At 53.8% G+C, this 17,427-nt stretch overlaps 1 protein-coding gene across 1 annotated transcript in view; it reads left to right on the top strand.

The window, feature by feature from the left end:
* Positions 1-6,223: 6,223 nt before the first annotated feature.
* DBH (dopamine beta-hydroxylase) overlaps positions 6,224-17,427 on the top strand; it is a 38,321-nt gene continuing 27,117 nt past the window's right edge. Inside the window, exons 1-4 of the mRNA XM_032976431.2 lie at positions 6,224-7,123; positions 8,707-8,865; positions 14,047-14,343; positions 16,963-17,142. Coding sequence (XP_032832322.2) covers positions 6,626-7,123; positions 8,707-8,865; positions 14,047-14,343; positions 16,963-17,142 — 1,134 coding nt within the window. The 5' untranslated portion in view covers positions 6,224-6,625. The remainder of the gene's footprint in view (positions 7,124-8,706; positions 8,866-14,046; positions 14,344-16,962; positions 17,143-17,427) is intronic.

Raw genomic sequence — 17,427 nt, 5'->3', positions numbered from 1 at the left:
TTTGTGACGCCGTGTGACGAAGGGGGGCGGTCAAAAATCGTCCAAAATCTAGATGATGTTGTAGTTTGTTGAAATCTCCCTGTCGCTTAGCAATCACGTCATCCGGAGAGCGGCCAGCAGTAATCAGTATCGTGTCATCTGCAAACAGATTTACCCTGGAATGATCCAGGTCAGTGCCCAAGTCATTGACATTAAGAGAGAACAAGAGGGGGCCGAGGATTGAACCCTGTGGAACCCCTTTTGTTATCTTAACACTGTTTGACCTCCAACCATCTGTGAATACAGTTTGGGTGCGAGAAAAAGAGGTAATTTTTGTAACCATTTTACTGCGTTTAGCCGAATGCTCTCTCAAAGACGCCGAGTCTAAATACGGAGGGGGAAAGCCCCCGGTAGGACCCAAGAGAAATACCCACGGAGAGAGAGAGAGACAGAGAAAACACGCACACTGCAGATAGACAACAGGCATCGAAAGGTTCCGGGATCGAACCCACGAACCATACCAGGCGAGGTTGTTAACGTCTCACCCACGGTGCAGCAAAATGTCGACTTCACAGCTTCTTACATTCTGTGTTGGATCGAGAGCTCGCATGAAGAAGCCACGAACGATCGCTCCAACGGAGACACGGGAAAAACACACGGACAAAGATTCCCCGCGTAGCCCTCCGGGCAAGTGCTATTGGCGGGCACATATGAAGGGGGGAGGGGGGGTGCGTTGGGGGGGGGGGGCAGCGCCTCGAGGGGGTGGGTGGCCAGCAAACACGCCCGGCCGCCTTTGTCTCCCCAGTGGCGATGTTTACTACACACCGCAGGTGCTCATTTGAGGCTGAGTCGACCTAGGGGAGGCCCAGGACCGGTTCAGATAATCGTCACCGGTGTTGGCCGTGAGTGCGAATCGAACCCGGGTCGCCAGGTTCATAGCGCAGCGCGCTAACCGCTACACCACCGCATCACAAGGACACACACACAAACATACATATACATACACACGGTGTCGTTGACGAATGCATTGAGATATTTTTTCGAGCGAGAGGGTTCAGGCTTACCTACTGGCTCGATATTAAAACCACGCTTGGTGCCACGGTTGGGGGCATCAATTCATCCAGTCCTGCCGGCGTGAACACATTTGCCGATGCAATTCTTCTCCGCTGATTCAGCCCTTCTGCTGCGCTGATGCCGACGACGACGACGCCGACGATGCCGATGAAGAAGTTGCAGCTCCTGATGACCTCGGTGCCCACGCTCGGTGACTGCCACCGCTCGTGCTTTAATTGCCGAAGTGAAAAGGTGCGGCACAAACCACGCCCAGGAGACGCAGATACCTGATGCACAAATAGTTGATTAAAAAAAAACTCTCCAGTAGTAATCTAGTAGTGTGTCCACACAGCGCGCGCGCGCACACACACAGTGTACACACAGCACACGAAGGCCGTAAGTGTAAATAGAGATTTGGGGCGGACACATCCCCCCCAATATTCAAATATGCTCAAAATGTCCCCCCCCCCCCCACCGAATATATTGATAAAAAATATATTTAAGTTTAGATTATTGTGGTTATGGTTGTACTTTATTAATCCCTAATCTCTGCCATTACATACAATGAAACAGAGCAATGTAATACAATACACTGTTAGACATTATTGTAAAAAGTAAATTAAAAGTCCATCCTATGTTTTAGTGAGTTTTTAAAAAAATATTTTAGGCAGGAAATGTCAGGAAATTAGTTTTCAAATGTATTTTTTTCTGCGGGGGGGGGGACCCCCAGACCCCCTGGAAGATTTGCCCCCCCCAATGTTGACTCCATGGCTACGGCCTTGCAGCACACACGAGGGGGGTCATCGAGGACAGACCGCAGCACAGCGTGTGACGAACCACTCCCCGCTCGCTCGCTCGCTGCTCGGCGCTCTGGACGTCAGAATCGGCAGCCGTGCGGCAGGAGCAGGGGCGAAGCCATGGGGGGGGGGGGGGACTCAGCCCCCCCTGAAATTTTGGGAAAGTCGGTAATCGGGATAACCGGATATCCGGCTGCTGCAAAATGCTGCAGACTGCCACCTTGTGCTGCCCTGCAGGCTGCCACCTTGTGCTGCCCTGCAGGCTACCACCTTGTGTGCTGCCCTGCAGGCTGCCACCTTGTGCTGCCACCTTGTACTGCCCTGCAGGCTGCCACCTTGTGTGCTGCTGCCCTGCAGGCTGCCACCTTGTGTGCTGCCCTGCAGGTTGCTTGAGCGGCAGCCTTTCGAACTTATCGAACTTATCAGCCACATCAGCGGCTCCGACCTATTAATAAACTCCGCGTTCAAATCCAATAAAATTTGTTTCATACATTTGTGGCGCCCATTGGAGAACATTACACTGGATATCTCAGAATATTGAAGTCAGGCCCCCCCCCCCCCCCCCAAAGTCAAAATCCTGGCTCCGCCCCTGGCCAGGACGACCGCTGCCAAGCGATGGCAGCAAAGCGCGAGGAGGCCTGGCTTGCCAATGAAACAAAAATTAAGTTTCAAAACAATAATTTCAACCCAAATCTTGAGACGCCAGCCCCGGGCGTGATGCTTCGCAGCAGTAGACACAAATCTCTGGCTCGCTGGCACCTGTGACAGGCGGGCCATGAGCTCAGAACAAACGCCAAGCCACACACCTGGACATCCTTAGAGGTGGCCCACATCCATATTCACAAGGACAAAGATTCCACCACCCCCCACCCACCCACCCACCCCCCAGACCGCACCCGGATAGCCTCAACAGTGCTGTATTTTTGTTTTCACCTGAAGACGATTGCTTGTGTTGCGATCGAAACGTCGTGATTTCTTCTTTTTTTCCTATCTACGTGGCTTTACCGAAAGACACATAGAATATGAATTCCTGCAGTCACGAAAGCTTTAAGTCAAGATTCGAAAATGATGTTAGCGAGTAGCGGCATCTACGAAGGCCGGCACGGCACACAAAGGTGGGTGGGGGTGGGCACAGCATCGCGCCCGGCCGCCTTTGTCTCCCCAGTGGCCGATGTTTATACACCGCACCAGGTACTCATTTGAGGCCGAGTCGACCTAGGCGCGACCCAGGACCGGTTCAGATAATCGTCACCGGTGGTGTTGGCCGTGAGCGGGAATCGAACCCGGGTCGCCGGGTTCGTAGCGCGGCGCGACGCGGCGCTAACCGCTACGCCTCCGCTCCCCCCACACACACACAGACACACACACGTGTACACACACATACGTGTACACATACAACAACAACAACCGCCATTCACCACTAAGTGGCGGTGACGTCACCACGACGCTTGTGCCAGGCTATGTGCACCCTGAGGCTACGTGAAGTGTCGAACGCCCGCTGGCAGGAGGTCACGGGGCAGACCCAGGTGCCACGGGTCGACTGACTGAGATGACTGGCTGATGCACCACCTGTGCCCCCCTACTGTGCCAACCTGCTGTGCTTTAGCCACCCGGCGCTCCGCTCGTTGTTGTGAGCATCGCGCCTCCGCCCTCCGTTGTTGTTGGAGGGCGACTACCTCCTCCACAGAGGCCGATCTTGACACCGCTGGTACTAGTCATCGGCAAGTCCACTCACCTCCACGTCCTCCTGTACCACATCACTCCATCTCTTCTCTAGCACGTGCCGCGCCCGTTTAGCCCCCTCAATCCGGCCGAACAAAAGCTGTTTCGGCATGCGGTGGCTGGGCATGCGGGCTACATGACCCAGCCATCGCAGCCTTGCCCGCCGGAGGAGCTCACCGATGGGACCTTGCCCAGATCTTTCAAGGGTTTGTGAGCTCCTCACACAATCCAGTCTGGTTAAACCCAGGATGGATCGTAGGCAGGCCAGCCTAAATATTTATAACCGGCGAAGATGTTCCATTAGGGGGGTCCACGTTTCGCAAGCGTTGAGAAGGGAGGGAATGACCGTGGCCGAGAAGACCTGAAGCTTAGTGCGGAGCGACAGACCAGGTGGCTTCCACACAGCGTTACGCAACCGATGAAAATATATTGCCGCTCGACTGATTCGGAGTGAGACCTCTGCTGTTAAACTGGAGCCGGTCATAAGCACACTGCCCAGGTATGGGAAACTCTCCACTCGCTCCACAACTGCCCCATCTCCGATTGGGAGTTGTGGTGGTGGAGTGTCCGATGGTACAAAATACCCAGGCAGGTGCTTAGTTTTGGTGGGGCTGATGGTAAGGCCCCACCTCTTAGTGGCACGCTCCAGTCTCAGCAGCAGCGTCTCCAACTCCTCCTCTGAATGAGCAGCTATTACCAAATCATCAGCATACATAACGTGGTTGATCAGCCTCCCATTATATCTGTACCATATGGAGATTCCCCCGGTACAGCTATTGAAAGCTTCACGAACTACGTGGTCAAAATAGATGTTAAATAATGTGGGAGCCAGAGGACATCCCTGTCGCACCCCAAGGTGTACAGGGAATGGCTCTGACTCCCGGCCACGTAGTTTTACCCGGGCACGCTCACCATCATGAAGGTCCTTAATGATCGTGAGCAGAGGGTCAGGTACTCCAAAAGCACGAAGAACAGCCCAGAGCCCAGGCCTACTGATGGTATCATAGGCCTTGACCAGGTCAATAAAGCAGAGATGTAGGTCTTGTTGGAATTCCCTACACCTCTGCTGTAGCAGACGGACAGAAAATATGGCATCTGTGCAGGACCGCCCTTTCCTGAAACCGCATTGGGGCTCCGCAAGCCTCTCCTCAGCGTGCCTGGCAAGGCGATGTTGAATAATCCTTGCCAGGACCTTTCCCGGCACACTGAGGAGTGAGATGCCCCTGTAGTTGTTAGAGTCTGTGCGGTCCCCCTTTTTAAGGGGGGGACCACCAGGGCATCCTTCCAATCCTGCGGAACCCGTCCAGTGGTCCAGACTGTTGTTATGATGTCATAAAGGGCAGTCTGTGCACAAACGCCACCCTCCCTCAGCATTTCGCTTGGGAGATCATCTTTGCCCGCTGCCTTTCCTGGTCTCAGACTCCGGATCGCCTTCAGTACTTCCTCAACAGATGGCACCTCAGCCAGCCACTCACAGGGGGTGACTTCTTCCAATTTTTGAGGCACAGCAGCCTCAGCAGGGTCATCCTCACTTTGTGCCACGATGTTTTCTTGGCTGAGGGATTTTCCCTCCCCCAGGACCTCACAGAAATGCTCAGCAAATCTGCAAACCTGTTCCTGGGGGTCAGAGATTGGATCACTGTTTTTTCCCCTAATGATGGTAATAGGTGTGGCGCTGCAGGTTACTTTTTTGATGGAGTTAAATAGAGATTTGTGATCACGGGCCACTGAGGCAGACTTCATCTCCTCAGCAACCCGCGACCACCACCCATCCTTGCAACGCCTCACGGCTCTCCGAACCTCCGAGCGAAGGCTGCGGTAAGCCTCCTCATTCTCTGACGTGGGATTCTGTAGCCGATGACAGTGGGCCTGTCGCTTTTTCTCAACCATCCTGAACACCTCCTCTGTCAGCCAGGGTCTCTGGGGAGGTCTGGACCGCGTACCCAAAGCAGCCATTGCAGCTGCATGAGTCACAGTCCTAAACCTCGCCCATTTACCCTCGACATCAGGAGGAGTCGGGGACGATGCCAATCCCAGCCGCAAGCGATGATGAAATTCTCGCTTGCAACTTTCACACACAAACACGTACACACACAAACACGTACACACACACACGCGTGTACACACAAACACGTACACACACGCGCGTGCACACACACATGCGTGCACACACACACGCGTGCACACACACACGTGTACACACACAGACGAGGATCCCCTCCGCCCCTTCCCCCCCCGCTTCTTATGCCACAGTAGCGGCCTTCATAGCTGCTGCTGCTCGCGAGCAGCAGCAGCAGCAGCACTTGCCCCAACAGTCTGTTACAGGCTACACGGGATGTCACGGGGGGTCACCTTTGTCTATAGTGTCAGATCTAATCGGACCACCACCACCACCACGCCTCAGCCCCTACCTCGCTCCCCCCAGCCCAGACCCCCAGGTTCCCGTCTCCCACGCCACGCGCTCCTCGTTAGCAGCCTCATGGGGGGGGGGGGGTGGGGTGGGGGGCTAATTGCGTTATGGTTGCGCGCGCGCTCAGACGCACGCGCACGCCTGGCCAGCCCCCCCCCCCCCACTCTACTAGCGTTCCGCCCCGCCCCCTGCGTGCCCCCCCCCGCCCCCCACTAATCGCCGCGTCTCGGGCGGCGTTAAAGGCGCTCGCTGGCCGCGAGTGAGCGCGGCGCGGTGAGTGGCGGTGGCAGCACGCGGACAGCAGCCAGGCGGTAGGGGAGGTGACAGTGAGTGTGAGTGATAGTGAGTGTGAGTGATAGTGAGTGTGAGTGATAGTGAGTGTGAGTGATAGTGAGTGGTAGTGATAGTGAGTGAGAGTGAGTGAGTGATAGTGAGTGGTAGTGAGTGTGAGTGAGTGTGAGTGGGTGATAGTGAGAGAGTGATTGATAGTGAGTGAGAGTGATTGATAGTGAGTGATAGTGAATGAGCGTGAGTGATAGTGAGTGTATGTGAGTGGGTGAGTGAGTGATAGTGAGAGAGTGATCGTGAGTGAGAGTGATTGCTAGTGAGTGATAGTGTTTGTGAGTGTTAGTGACAGAGTGACAGAGTGACAGTGAGCGCCGTGATGTCACCCCCACGTCGTGCGTGCCCGTGCCTGGCGCTCTACGCCTTGGCGCTGCTGCTGCTGCTGCTCGCCCTCGTGGCGCCAAACGCTCGCCGCAGAACCCTCTTCGACCCCCTCGCTCAGGACCCCTCCAACCCGTCCCCAGCTCTCTCTCACCCCCCTCGTCACCTCCCCGACTCCCTCTCCCTGCTCGAGCCACATTCTCCCGCCGACCCCCTCGACTCCTTGGACCCCCTCGACCCCCGCGACGCCGCGTCCCTACCCCCGCTGCCGTACTCCGTGCCGCTCGACTACGGCGGCCGGGCCCGGCTGGAGTGGAGCGTGGACCCCGCCGAGCCCGGCCATCGAGGGGACCCCGGGGATCCCCGTCGCCTGACCCTGCGGGTGACCGTGAGCCCGTGGCGTCACGGACTCCTGCTGGGGCTGTCCGAGCGCGGCCGCTTCGAGGGCGCGGAGTTCGCGGTCTGGTGGGACGGCGGCGGCGGCGGCAACTTCGCGGTGACGACTCCTCCTCACCTCGTCACTCACCTCGTCACTCACCTCACCCACCTCGTCACTCACCTCGTCACTCACCTCGTCACTCACCTCACCCACCTCGTCACTCACCTCGTCACTCACCTCGTCACTCACCTCACCCACCTCGTCACTCACCTCGTCACTCACCTCGTCACTCACCTGGACGCCAGGCCACGTGACTCCTCCTCACCTCGTCACCCACCTCACCCACCTCGTCACTCACCTGGACGCCAGACCACCTGACTCCTCACCTCGTCACTCACCTGGACGCCAGACCACGTGACTCCTCACCTCGTCACTCACCTCACCCACCTCGTCACTCACCTGGACGCCAGGCCACCTGACGCCTCACCTCGTCACTCACCTCACCCACCTCGTCACTCACCTGGACGCCAGTCCACGTGACTCCTCACCTCGTCACTCACCTCACCCACCTCGTCAATCACCTGGACGCCAGGCCACGCGACTCCTCACCTCGTCACTCACCTCACCCACCTCGTCACTCACCTGGACGCCAGACCACGCGACTCCTCACCTCACCACCTCCCTTCCTCACCGCTCACCTCGTCACTCACCTCGACGCCAGACCACGTGACTCCTCACCTCACCACCCCCCTTCCTCATCGCTCACCTCGTCACTCACCTCGACGCTAGACCACGTGACTCCTCACCTACCCACCCCCCCCTTCCTCACCGCTCACCACGTGACTCACCTCGACGCCAGACCACGTGACTCCTCACCTCACCTACCCACCCCCCTTCCTCACCGCTCACCTCGTGACTCACCTCGACGCCAGACCACGTGACTCCTCACCTCACCTACCCACCCCCCTTCCTCACCGCTCACCTCGTGACTCACCTCGACGCCAGACCACGTGACTCCTCACCTCACCTACCCACCCCCCTTCCTCACCGCTCACCACGTCACTCACTCGCTGTCTCTCCTCGAGCCGACGATAGCCTCTCATAATCGTGTTAGGGGCACCCAAAGATCAGTGTGTTTCTCTCCCTTGCGATGGGACTTTGTAGGGTGAACGTTGAGATGTATAAGGGGCACGGGGTGACCAATACGGTCTGAGTTGGTCTGTGAACAGGTAGAGGCATTGATGAGGGGTTGGTGATGTGCGTCCTTAAAAAACCTTCGCCACCTCCCACGACCCTGCGAGGTAGCGAACCACCTCGAGACGTCCGCTCGCTACCGCCACCGCCACCACCACCACCATCGTCATCACCACACATAAGGTCGCGCTCTCTACACCCACAAAGTGCGCGTGCCACGAATTAACCGCGCCATCGCCTCGCTGCTCATCTCGTCAGATTGACAAACTAATTTCTTTACAACTGCCTTTCTGTGTTCAGTTTGTTGTCCTTCCCCCCGCACGTAGCCATTGGCGCGGTTGGCTACGTGCCGTGCGAAAAGAGGTTCAAACATGCGAACAAAGTCGGTGGTCACCGCTTTCAGATGCACTTCTGCGGTCGTCTGGAACCGCTCTTCCTTGTGCTGCAGAGTAAATGGTGTTGATGATATAGTGATGACGGTGTTTGCTGTTGTTGTTGTTGTTCAGTGCGCGTGGACGGACGCGCGCGGCCTCCTCGTGCCGCGTCGGAGCGCGCTCCCCTGTGGATTTCGCCTCGCGTCGCGGCAACGCAAGGCGCGTGCAGGGCGCGTGCTCACCGTCACGCGCGTCCTCGACACGTGCGAGCCGCGCGACTACCGCATCCAGGTGAGCGGGGGGGCCGCGTTGACTGCTGTTGCATATGTGGGTGTTATAAAAAAAAAAATTGATGAAAATAATGAAAGTTGAATGTAATTTTAAATTTGCATAATTTATCCGAAATTATGTTAATTGGGGTAATTATGCGCATACTTTATGCTGATTCGAGAGATTAATCGAATTGATTTATGCGAGTGGGCGCGGTTATGATAATGCAGGTCGAGCCTCGGTGACGAGGATTGTGTTAAGAATTGGAATAACGCAATTGATCGTATGCAGTTCTGTAGGTGTTGTGAGCATGAATGAGAGAGAGAGTCGATTCGACTCTGCTATTTAATTCCGTATTATCAATAAGGATACGATTATCTTCGATTTAACGTGTATTGATTATGTGATGGATTATGGATTAGTGTGCTTATGATAGGTCCCCTCAAGGTTCATAATTTCATTCGCAGAACAATTTTATGCAGAATTTCAGGAAGAATCACAAACAAACCTTCTGCTTTAATCAATTTTATTTTCTAGCTAAACTTAATTTTTTTGGATAATATGAAAACTCTCGATCTTGGAATTTCAACACAGCGTTAACATGATACCATCACGATTGCGTTGTTTCACTTTGATAACGGCACCTGTGGTTAATTCCCGACGCGTAACGCAATTGATCGGTTGTTGAGAGAGAAATTAAAAACATGCAAACTATTCTATCAAAACCTTAACCTTATAATATGCAAATTCGTTACACAACACGGCACTCGGTCTTTGATTCGTATCCAATCCTTAACACATTCTGATATGCGAAATTATTATGCTTGAAATCGTCAGCACAGTACCAGGGCGATGTTCGTTCATTGATTCATAAACGATTATGCAAATAAAGCGTTCGACTGAAATACTTCTGATTGCCTTATCAACGTAACTCAATGGGTGGCGATCTTTTTTTGTTATCAGCTAATAGTTGACGCATTTATCATGAGTCTTGTATGTTTAATGGGAGCGTTGTTGATTTCTTGCGTTGAGCAAACGCCTAGGTTGATTTCCTTGTCAAAAAAAAAAACGTTGGTTCGTTGTGTAGCGGTGGGGAAGTGAGGAGGGGGGGAGAGTGTGGGGGGAGGGCATACGAACGGCTGCCAGTTTCTGTCCACCGCTGGCTGGATGAGTCAGCACGACGCTCGCCGTCGTCGCACCGATGATGGGTGTTGAGTGCGGGGCCGCTGCCCTCTCAGCCCTGGTGACGCGAAGTTGCGCGCTGTAGCACGCTGGTGGCACGCTGTTGGCGCGCGCTGGTGCTGATGCTGGCGCTGATGGCACGCTGTTGGCACGCGCTGGTGCTGGTGCTGGTGGCACGCTGTTGGCGCGCTGTTGGCGCGCGCTGGTGCTGATGCTGGCGCTGATGGCACGCTGGTGGCGCGTGCGCTCCCTCTCCTTGAAGATGCGCGAACGCGCCCGTGCTGGTTCGCTGACAGCAGTTTCTCTCCACTGCTGGATGAGCTGCGCCGGCGCGCGCTCTTTCCGCTGCCGTAGTATCTGACGCTGCGCTCGCGGGCGACAGGTCAAGTTTTTCTTCTGCTGAGTGAGCCGAGTCGCACGCGCTCTCTCTGTTGAGGTTGTTGGCGGCCGCTCGTGCTGGCAGATGCAGGCTCTTTTCCACCGCTGGATGGCTGCTGCACGTGCTTGCTTGGCGAGCCTGGCGGTCTTTTTCCGCTGCTGGATGGCTGAGTCGGCACAACGCTTGGCCGATGGTTGGTTGACTCTTTTGTTGGTTGGCGCCGGACGTTCCGCTCTGCCGCTGCTGGATGGCTGGCACTTGATGTAGGAGTAAACGTTTTGATTCGATACTTTGCCTTTCGCTCTGAACTACGCTCGTTGATACATCGTGACTCAGCGATCCTCGCTACTCGGCGAGGATCGCTCCTTGGAGCCAGTCGCTCGCTGCGACTGCTCGTGTCTTGCCGACGTCTTGAATCGCCGATCTGTGTGTGTGCGTTCGTGTGTGTGTTTGTGGGGAGCGATAGTGTAGCGGTTAGCGCGCTGCGCTATGAACCTGGCGACCCGGGTTCGATTCCCGCTCACGGCCAACACCAGTGACGATTATCTGAACCGGTCCCGGGCCTCCCCTAGGTCGACTCAGCCTCAAATGAGTACCTGGTGCGGTGTGTAGACATCGCCTCTAGGGAGACAAAGGCGGTTGGGCGTGGTGCCAGCCACCCACCTCCTCGTGTACCGTTCCGGCCTTCATAGGTGCTCGCTAGCAGCACTTGCCCCTACAGTCTGTTAAGGCTATATGGGGGATCTTTGTCTTTTTGTGTTTGTGTGCCATCTGCCACACCCCTGGGGGGGGAGGGGGCGACACTCTTCGTAACATCAAGCTTTACTCAATAGGGTGTGAAATTCCTTTCTCGCGCTCTGCGGGAGATACAAAGGCGGGCGGGAGTACCTCTCTCTCTTTGGCTGCTTTCGGTTTAATGTTTCTCAAATACCATTTGGTCTTATGTTTACCAAGGCTCGTGTTTTGTAACTATGTCCTTCCGACGCACCTTTCGGGTTATTCCGAGGTTTGCGTTGTTACGATGGAATTATTATTTATTTTATAATAAAGATGTTTATCCTGAGTTCAAGAGGTCCGTTTCTTGATTGTTGGAATCCATATCCCTTGGTTCTGTAAGGTTCTATAATGGAATATATTTTAAGGTTAACACGTTGTTATTAATGTTACGTGTGATTTGTATTGCAATTCCTTTAACTTAAAACTTGTTCGCTGGCTGTTGTGTGTGGGTGGGGTGTGTTTTCTCATTAATCCGTCTGGCTCGCTCCAGATGGCCCCTTGTGATAAGGTGTGGTTCCTGCTTCTCCGCGCTGCGAGAGAGACAAAGGTGGTCGGGGTTTGCTTGGGATATTGTTTAAACTCTTTCGTAAGTTTGCCCGTTCGCCTCATTCCTTCTCGATAACCTTTGATGTGACTCGGTATTTCTGTCTCCAAGCTTTGTTTTTTAACAGTAAAAAGTATTAAAGGTGAAAATCATTTGATAGCGAATTAATTATTGGATAATAATTCACTGATGTATCTGGTGGCCTGGTCTTAATTGGAGTGAGCGCGAGGACCGCTAACTTTAGCTTATTCTTGTTATTGGATTTTAAATTTTAACCGTTGTTTAAATGACAAAGTAAAAAAAATATATAGTTTAACCCGTGGGCGTCCTCGTGTCTGGCTTGCGGAGGGCTTCCCTCTGCGTGACCTCCCCTAGGGCTCATCAAACACTTGTTCATCTGGAGATCTTCGCAGATAGCTCCTCGCCTTGAGAGTTTTATTATTTCTTTATTTATTCATGGCCTGTTTATGATCTCCATCTGTGTTTGCGTGTTTTTGGGTTTGTGTGTTTTATGCATTATTTCTCTTTATTGTTAAAAAAAAAAACATTTTTTATATATATCGGCAGATAGTATTGTCAACATCAATTTTGGAAGAAAAAAAAGGCTTATATATCCAACACTGCCGCGTCCAGGTGAGCCGGGCCAAGTGGCGCCCGTAGACGTTGGCTGTACCGCTTTCTCCTGGCAGAGACAGTGTATGGCTCGCCGTCGACGTAGCCCACAGACGATCAGGGAAACAGCAGCGGCAGCAGCAGCAGCAGCCACGCGGTGAGAAGCCGGAGCCAAATCCCCCCTAAGCTCTGCGGTCCTCCATATATTAAGGTGTTTATCGGCCACTTCATGAAATCCGGAGCTCGCTGAGCAGCGGGCAACACTCCATCCCGACCAGACGGAGCAGTTGAAGTCCACACTTTGCCGCACCGATTTCCAACTGGGGAGCCAGGGGTGCGTTTCCACCTCGACGCCCACCCACGGCTAGAAGGGAGTTTGACGACGACAACAACAACAAGTGTGTGTGTGTGTGCGGTGATCCACGAATCCTCGCTGCCATTGCTGCTCCCTCCACAGTCGCAGGCAACCACGCCACGTGCAGCAGCATCGTAGCCACCTCCACCCAGCTGCTGCAGATGATGTTGCCGCTGATGCTGCTGACGATGTCGATGCTGCTGATGATTATTATACTGCTGATGTCGATACTGCTGCTGATGATGCTGCTGATGTCGGTGATGCCGCTGATTACGGCGATGCCGCTGATGATTATACTGCTGATGTCGATGCAGCTGATGATGATACTGCTCATGGCGATACTGCTGCTGATGATACTGCTGATGTCGCTACTGCTGATGGCGATGCTGCTGATGATGATACTGCTGATGATGCTGCTGATGTCGATACTGCTGATGATGATACTGCTGATGATACTGCTGATGATACTGCTGATGTAGATACTGCTGATGTAGATACTGCTGATGATACTGCTAATGGCGATACTGCTGATGATGATATTGCTGATGTCGATACTGCTGATGATACTGCTGATGTAGATACTGCTGATGATGATACTGCTGATGTAGATACTGCTGATGATGATACTGCTGATGTAGATACTGCTGATGATGATACTGATGATGATACTGCTGATGATACTGCTGATGTCGACGCTGCTGATGATGATACTGCTGATGTAGATACTGCTGATGATGATACAGCTCATGGCGATGCTGCTGATGATGATACTGCTGATGATGATACTGCTCATGGCGATACTGCTGATGATGATACTGCTCATGGCGATACTGCTGATGATGGTGATGCTGCTAATGCCGATGCAGCTGCTGATGATGCTGCTGATGTAGATACTGCTGATGATGATACTGCGGATGGCGATGCTGCTGATGATGATACTGCTCATGGCGATACTGCTGATGATTATACTGCTGATGTCGATACTGCTGATGATGATACTGCTGATGTCGATACTGCTGATGATGGTGATGCTGCTAATGTCGATACTGCTGATGATGATACTGCTGATGTCGATACTGCTGATGATTATACTGCTAATGTCGATACTGCTGATGATGATACTGCTAATGTCGATGCTGCTGCTGATGATACTGCTGATGTCGATACTGCTGATGATGGTGATGCTGCTAATGCCAATGCAGCTGATGATGATACTGCTGATGTCGATGCTGCTGCTGCTGTTGTCGATGCTGCTGCTGATGATGATGATGCTGCTGCTGTTGTCGATGCTGATGATGATGATGATGCTGCTGCTGATGACGACGATGTCGACGTCTCCTCCGCACGTGGCAGGAGGGCACGGTGCACGTGCTCTACGCGCTGCTCGATGAGCCAATCGCGCGCGAGCCCTGGGGGTCGCTGAACGTGACGTCACTGCGCGCGCGCGGGGTCCGCCTCGTGCGCCTCCTGCGGGACGGGGGCGGGGCTGGGGGCGGGGCTGGGGGCGGGGCTGGGGGCGGTCCGACCCAGCGCCCGCCGGCGGTGCTGGACGTGCGCGCGCCCAACGTGACGGTGCCCGCGCGCGAGACCACCTACTGGTGCCACGTGACCGAGTTCCCGCACACGGGCACCAAGCACCACATCGTGAAGGTGACGTCACCACCCCCGCCCCCGCTACTCCCCACTGCAGAATCAGAATGTTTATGACTGCAGGAGAAATCCGATGAGCTATAAAGCTCTTTTTTTGTCCCCTCTCACAGATGTCCAGTAGTGGGCGCGCGGTCAGAACGTGACAACAACAAAGACAAAAACGCGATAGGAGTGCAAAGGGGCCGTCCATAAATGACGTCACGCACCTAGGGAGGGGGGGGTCAGACATTTGTGACGATGTGTGACGAGGGGGGGGTTGAGAAATGTGACGTCACATCAAAATGCGCTACTTTAAATAAATATAGACAACACGTTCTACTTAATTAAATTGACTTTTTTTATACATGTTTTCTCCTACAACATCAGAGTGCAGCGCCACATTAAATACTCACTACAATGACAATAGTTTACAGCGATTTGAAGCTACTACACATGTGTACACATGTGTAGTAGCTACTACTACACCTAGCCACTTACTCGCTCACTCACCCATCCACCTACCCACCCGCTCACTCACTCGCTCACTCACCCAGGCACTCACCCACTCGCTCATTCAGCCATTCACCCACTCACCCAACCACGCACTCACCCACCCACTCACTCACCGACTGACTCACCAACTCGCTCACCCACCAACTCACTCACCTGTGCACTCACTCACCAGCTCACTCACCCATCCACCCACTTACTCACCCACCCACTCATCTATCCACTCACTCACTCACTCGCTCACTCACCCATCCATCCACTTGCTCATTCACACACTCACCCACTCACTCACCCATCCACCCACTCACCCACCCACTACTACACGTGTAGTAGTAGCTACTACACGTGTAGTAGCTACTACTACATGTGTAGTAGCTACTACACGTGTAGTAGTAGCCACTACACGTGTAGTAGTAGCTACGGGCCCCGCACTTTCAAGGGCTCCGCGCTAAATACTTTCAAGCTATCAATGCCGGTTCAGTGATTCTGTACTTGCTCTATTACTATAGTACTATACCGCTTTCAACTTTTACGAACGACTGGTAGTTTAAGGTTAGCGATCTGTCGTATCATCTGGCTGTATAGCAAATGAAATAATACAATTACTTTACTGTGTAAGTTACGAATGTGTGTTTAAATATGTATGTGTTTTATTTGTTTATTTAGGGTCCCGTTTATATCGTATGCTACAGGCCCCGCACGAGCTTCATCCGGCACTGTGCAGTATGAATGTGATTAGTGCGCTTTGAGTGGCAGATTCGTGGCAGAAAGACGCCACCACGCTACGTGAACAAACATAAACTTGACTTGGAACACCCACTCAACCACCCATCCACGTACTCACCTACCCACCCAACCACTCACTCACCCACCCACTTCACCTATGCACTAACTGTAATGCTCACTCACCCATCCACCCACTCACTCACCCACTCAGTCACCTAGCCACTTACTCGCTCACTCACCCATCCACCTACCCACCCGCTCACTCACTCGCTCACTCACCCAGGCACTCACCCACTCGCTCATTCAGCCATTCACCCACTCACCCAACCACGCACTCACCCACCCACTTACTCACCGACTCACTCACCAACTCGCTCACCCACCAACTCACTCACCTGTGCACTCACTCACCAGCTCACTCACCCATCCACCCACTTACTCACCCACCCACTCATCTATCCACTCACTCACTCACTCGCTCACTCACCCATCCACCCACTTGCTCATTCACACACTCACACACTCACTCACTCACCCATCCACCCACTCACCCACCCACTCGCTGTCGTATAGAGAACTGTATGGATTCGGTATGAATGTGATGACGGCGCTTTCAGTGGCAGACTCGTGCCAGAAAGACTCCACACCACATTGCGTAAACAAAAATAAACTTGACTTGACCCACCCACCCACTCACTCGAGTAGGAGGTCGTGGGTTTGATCCCGACCCTGACGCCTGCTGCTGCTGTATATTTGGAGTTTGCGTGTCTCTCTCTCATCATCATCACGGTGGCTAGGAGATGTTAACTACCTCGCCTGGTGTACAGGAGGTCGTGGGTTTGATCCCGACCCTGACGCCTGCTGCTGCTGTATATTTGGAGTTTGCGTGTCTCTCTCTCATCATCATCACGGTGGCTAGGAGATGTTAACTACCTCGCCTGGTGTACAGGAAGTCGTGGGTTTGATCCCGACCCCGACACCTGCTGCTGTATATTTGGAGTTTGTGTGTCTCTCTCTCATCATCATCATCATCACGGTGGCTAGGAGATGTTAACTCCCTCGCCCGGTATACAGGAGGTTCATGGGTTCAATCCCGACCCTGACGCCTGATGTATATTTGGAGCCTGCGTGCCTCTGTGGATTTTTCTCCCAGTCCTCCGGGTTTTTCCTCTCCACGTTTGGAATGAACGTCACGCGTTTTAGAGTACATTTGGCGACAGCTATGAACTGCCACATGACGCCGAGCCATTTCTTCGATAGTCAGGGTGCTTTTGAAAAATAACTACACAGGGCTCAGTGGTGACTTACCTGGTACAAATAAAAGACCGAGTGAAACTTCGTAACTCTCCGTCGCTGTCTGTCTGCAAAACCTCCACCCCCCCCCCCTCCCCCCCACGTGTCCAGTTCGAGCCTCTGCTGACACGGGGCCACGAGGCCATGGTGCATCACATGGAGGTGTTCCAGTGTCCCGGCGCGGGGGCCGCCCCCGTGACGCCCTTCAGCGGCCCCTGCGATGACCCACGGCGTCCCGCGGGCCTCGATGCCTGCCGCAGAGTGCTGGCCGCGTGGGCCATGGGGGCCGAGGTGAGGGCCCCGCCCACCCACGCGGAGGTGGCGGTGACCATCCAGGGGATAGGCAGCCTCGCACACAGAGAACAGGGCCACACGCACAGCTGCTTGTACACACAGGCACGGCAGCGGGTATGTATCAGGCGGCGGCGACAACAACAACAACAACACATTCTGACTTAAATAAACAAAGTAGGTGATGAAATAAAGTGCGAATGTTTAGCTGTTTATCCCCTCCCTTAGTCACTCTTTAACAAGACAGTTCGACTGTTGTGCATTTTGTGTGTCGCCAAGACATTC

Source organism: Petromyzon marinus, chromosome 59 (assembly GCF_048934315.1).
Source record: "Petromyzon marinus isolate PM22_M1 ecotype Great Lakes invasive population chromosome 59, UKy_Petmar_22M1.pri1.0, whole genome shotgun sequence".
In the NCBI taxonomy this organism is placed as follows: domain Eukaryota; kingdom Metazoa; phylum Chordata; class Hyperoartia; order Petromyzontiformes; family Petromyzontidae; genus Petromyzon; species Petromyzon marinus.
This window is presented reverse-complemented; position numbering and strand designations above follow the sequence as displayed.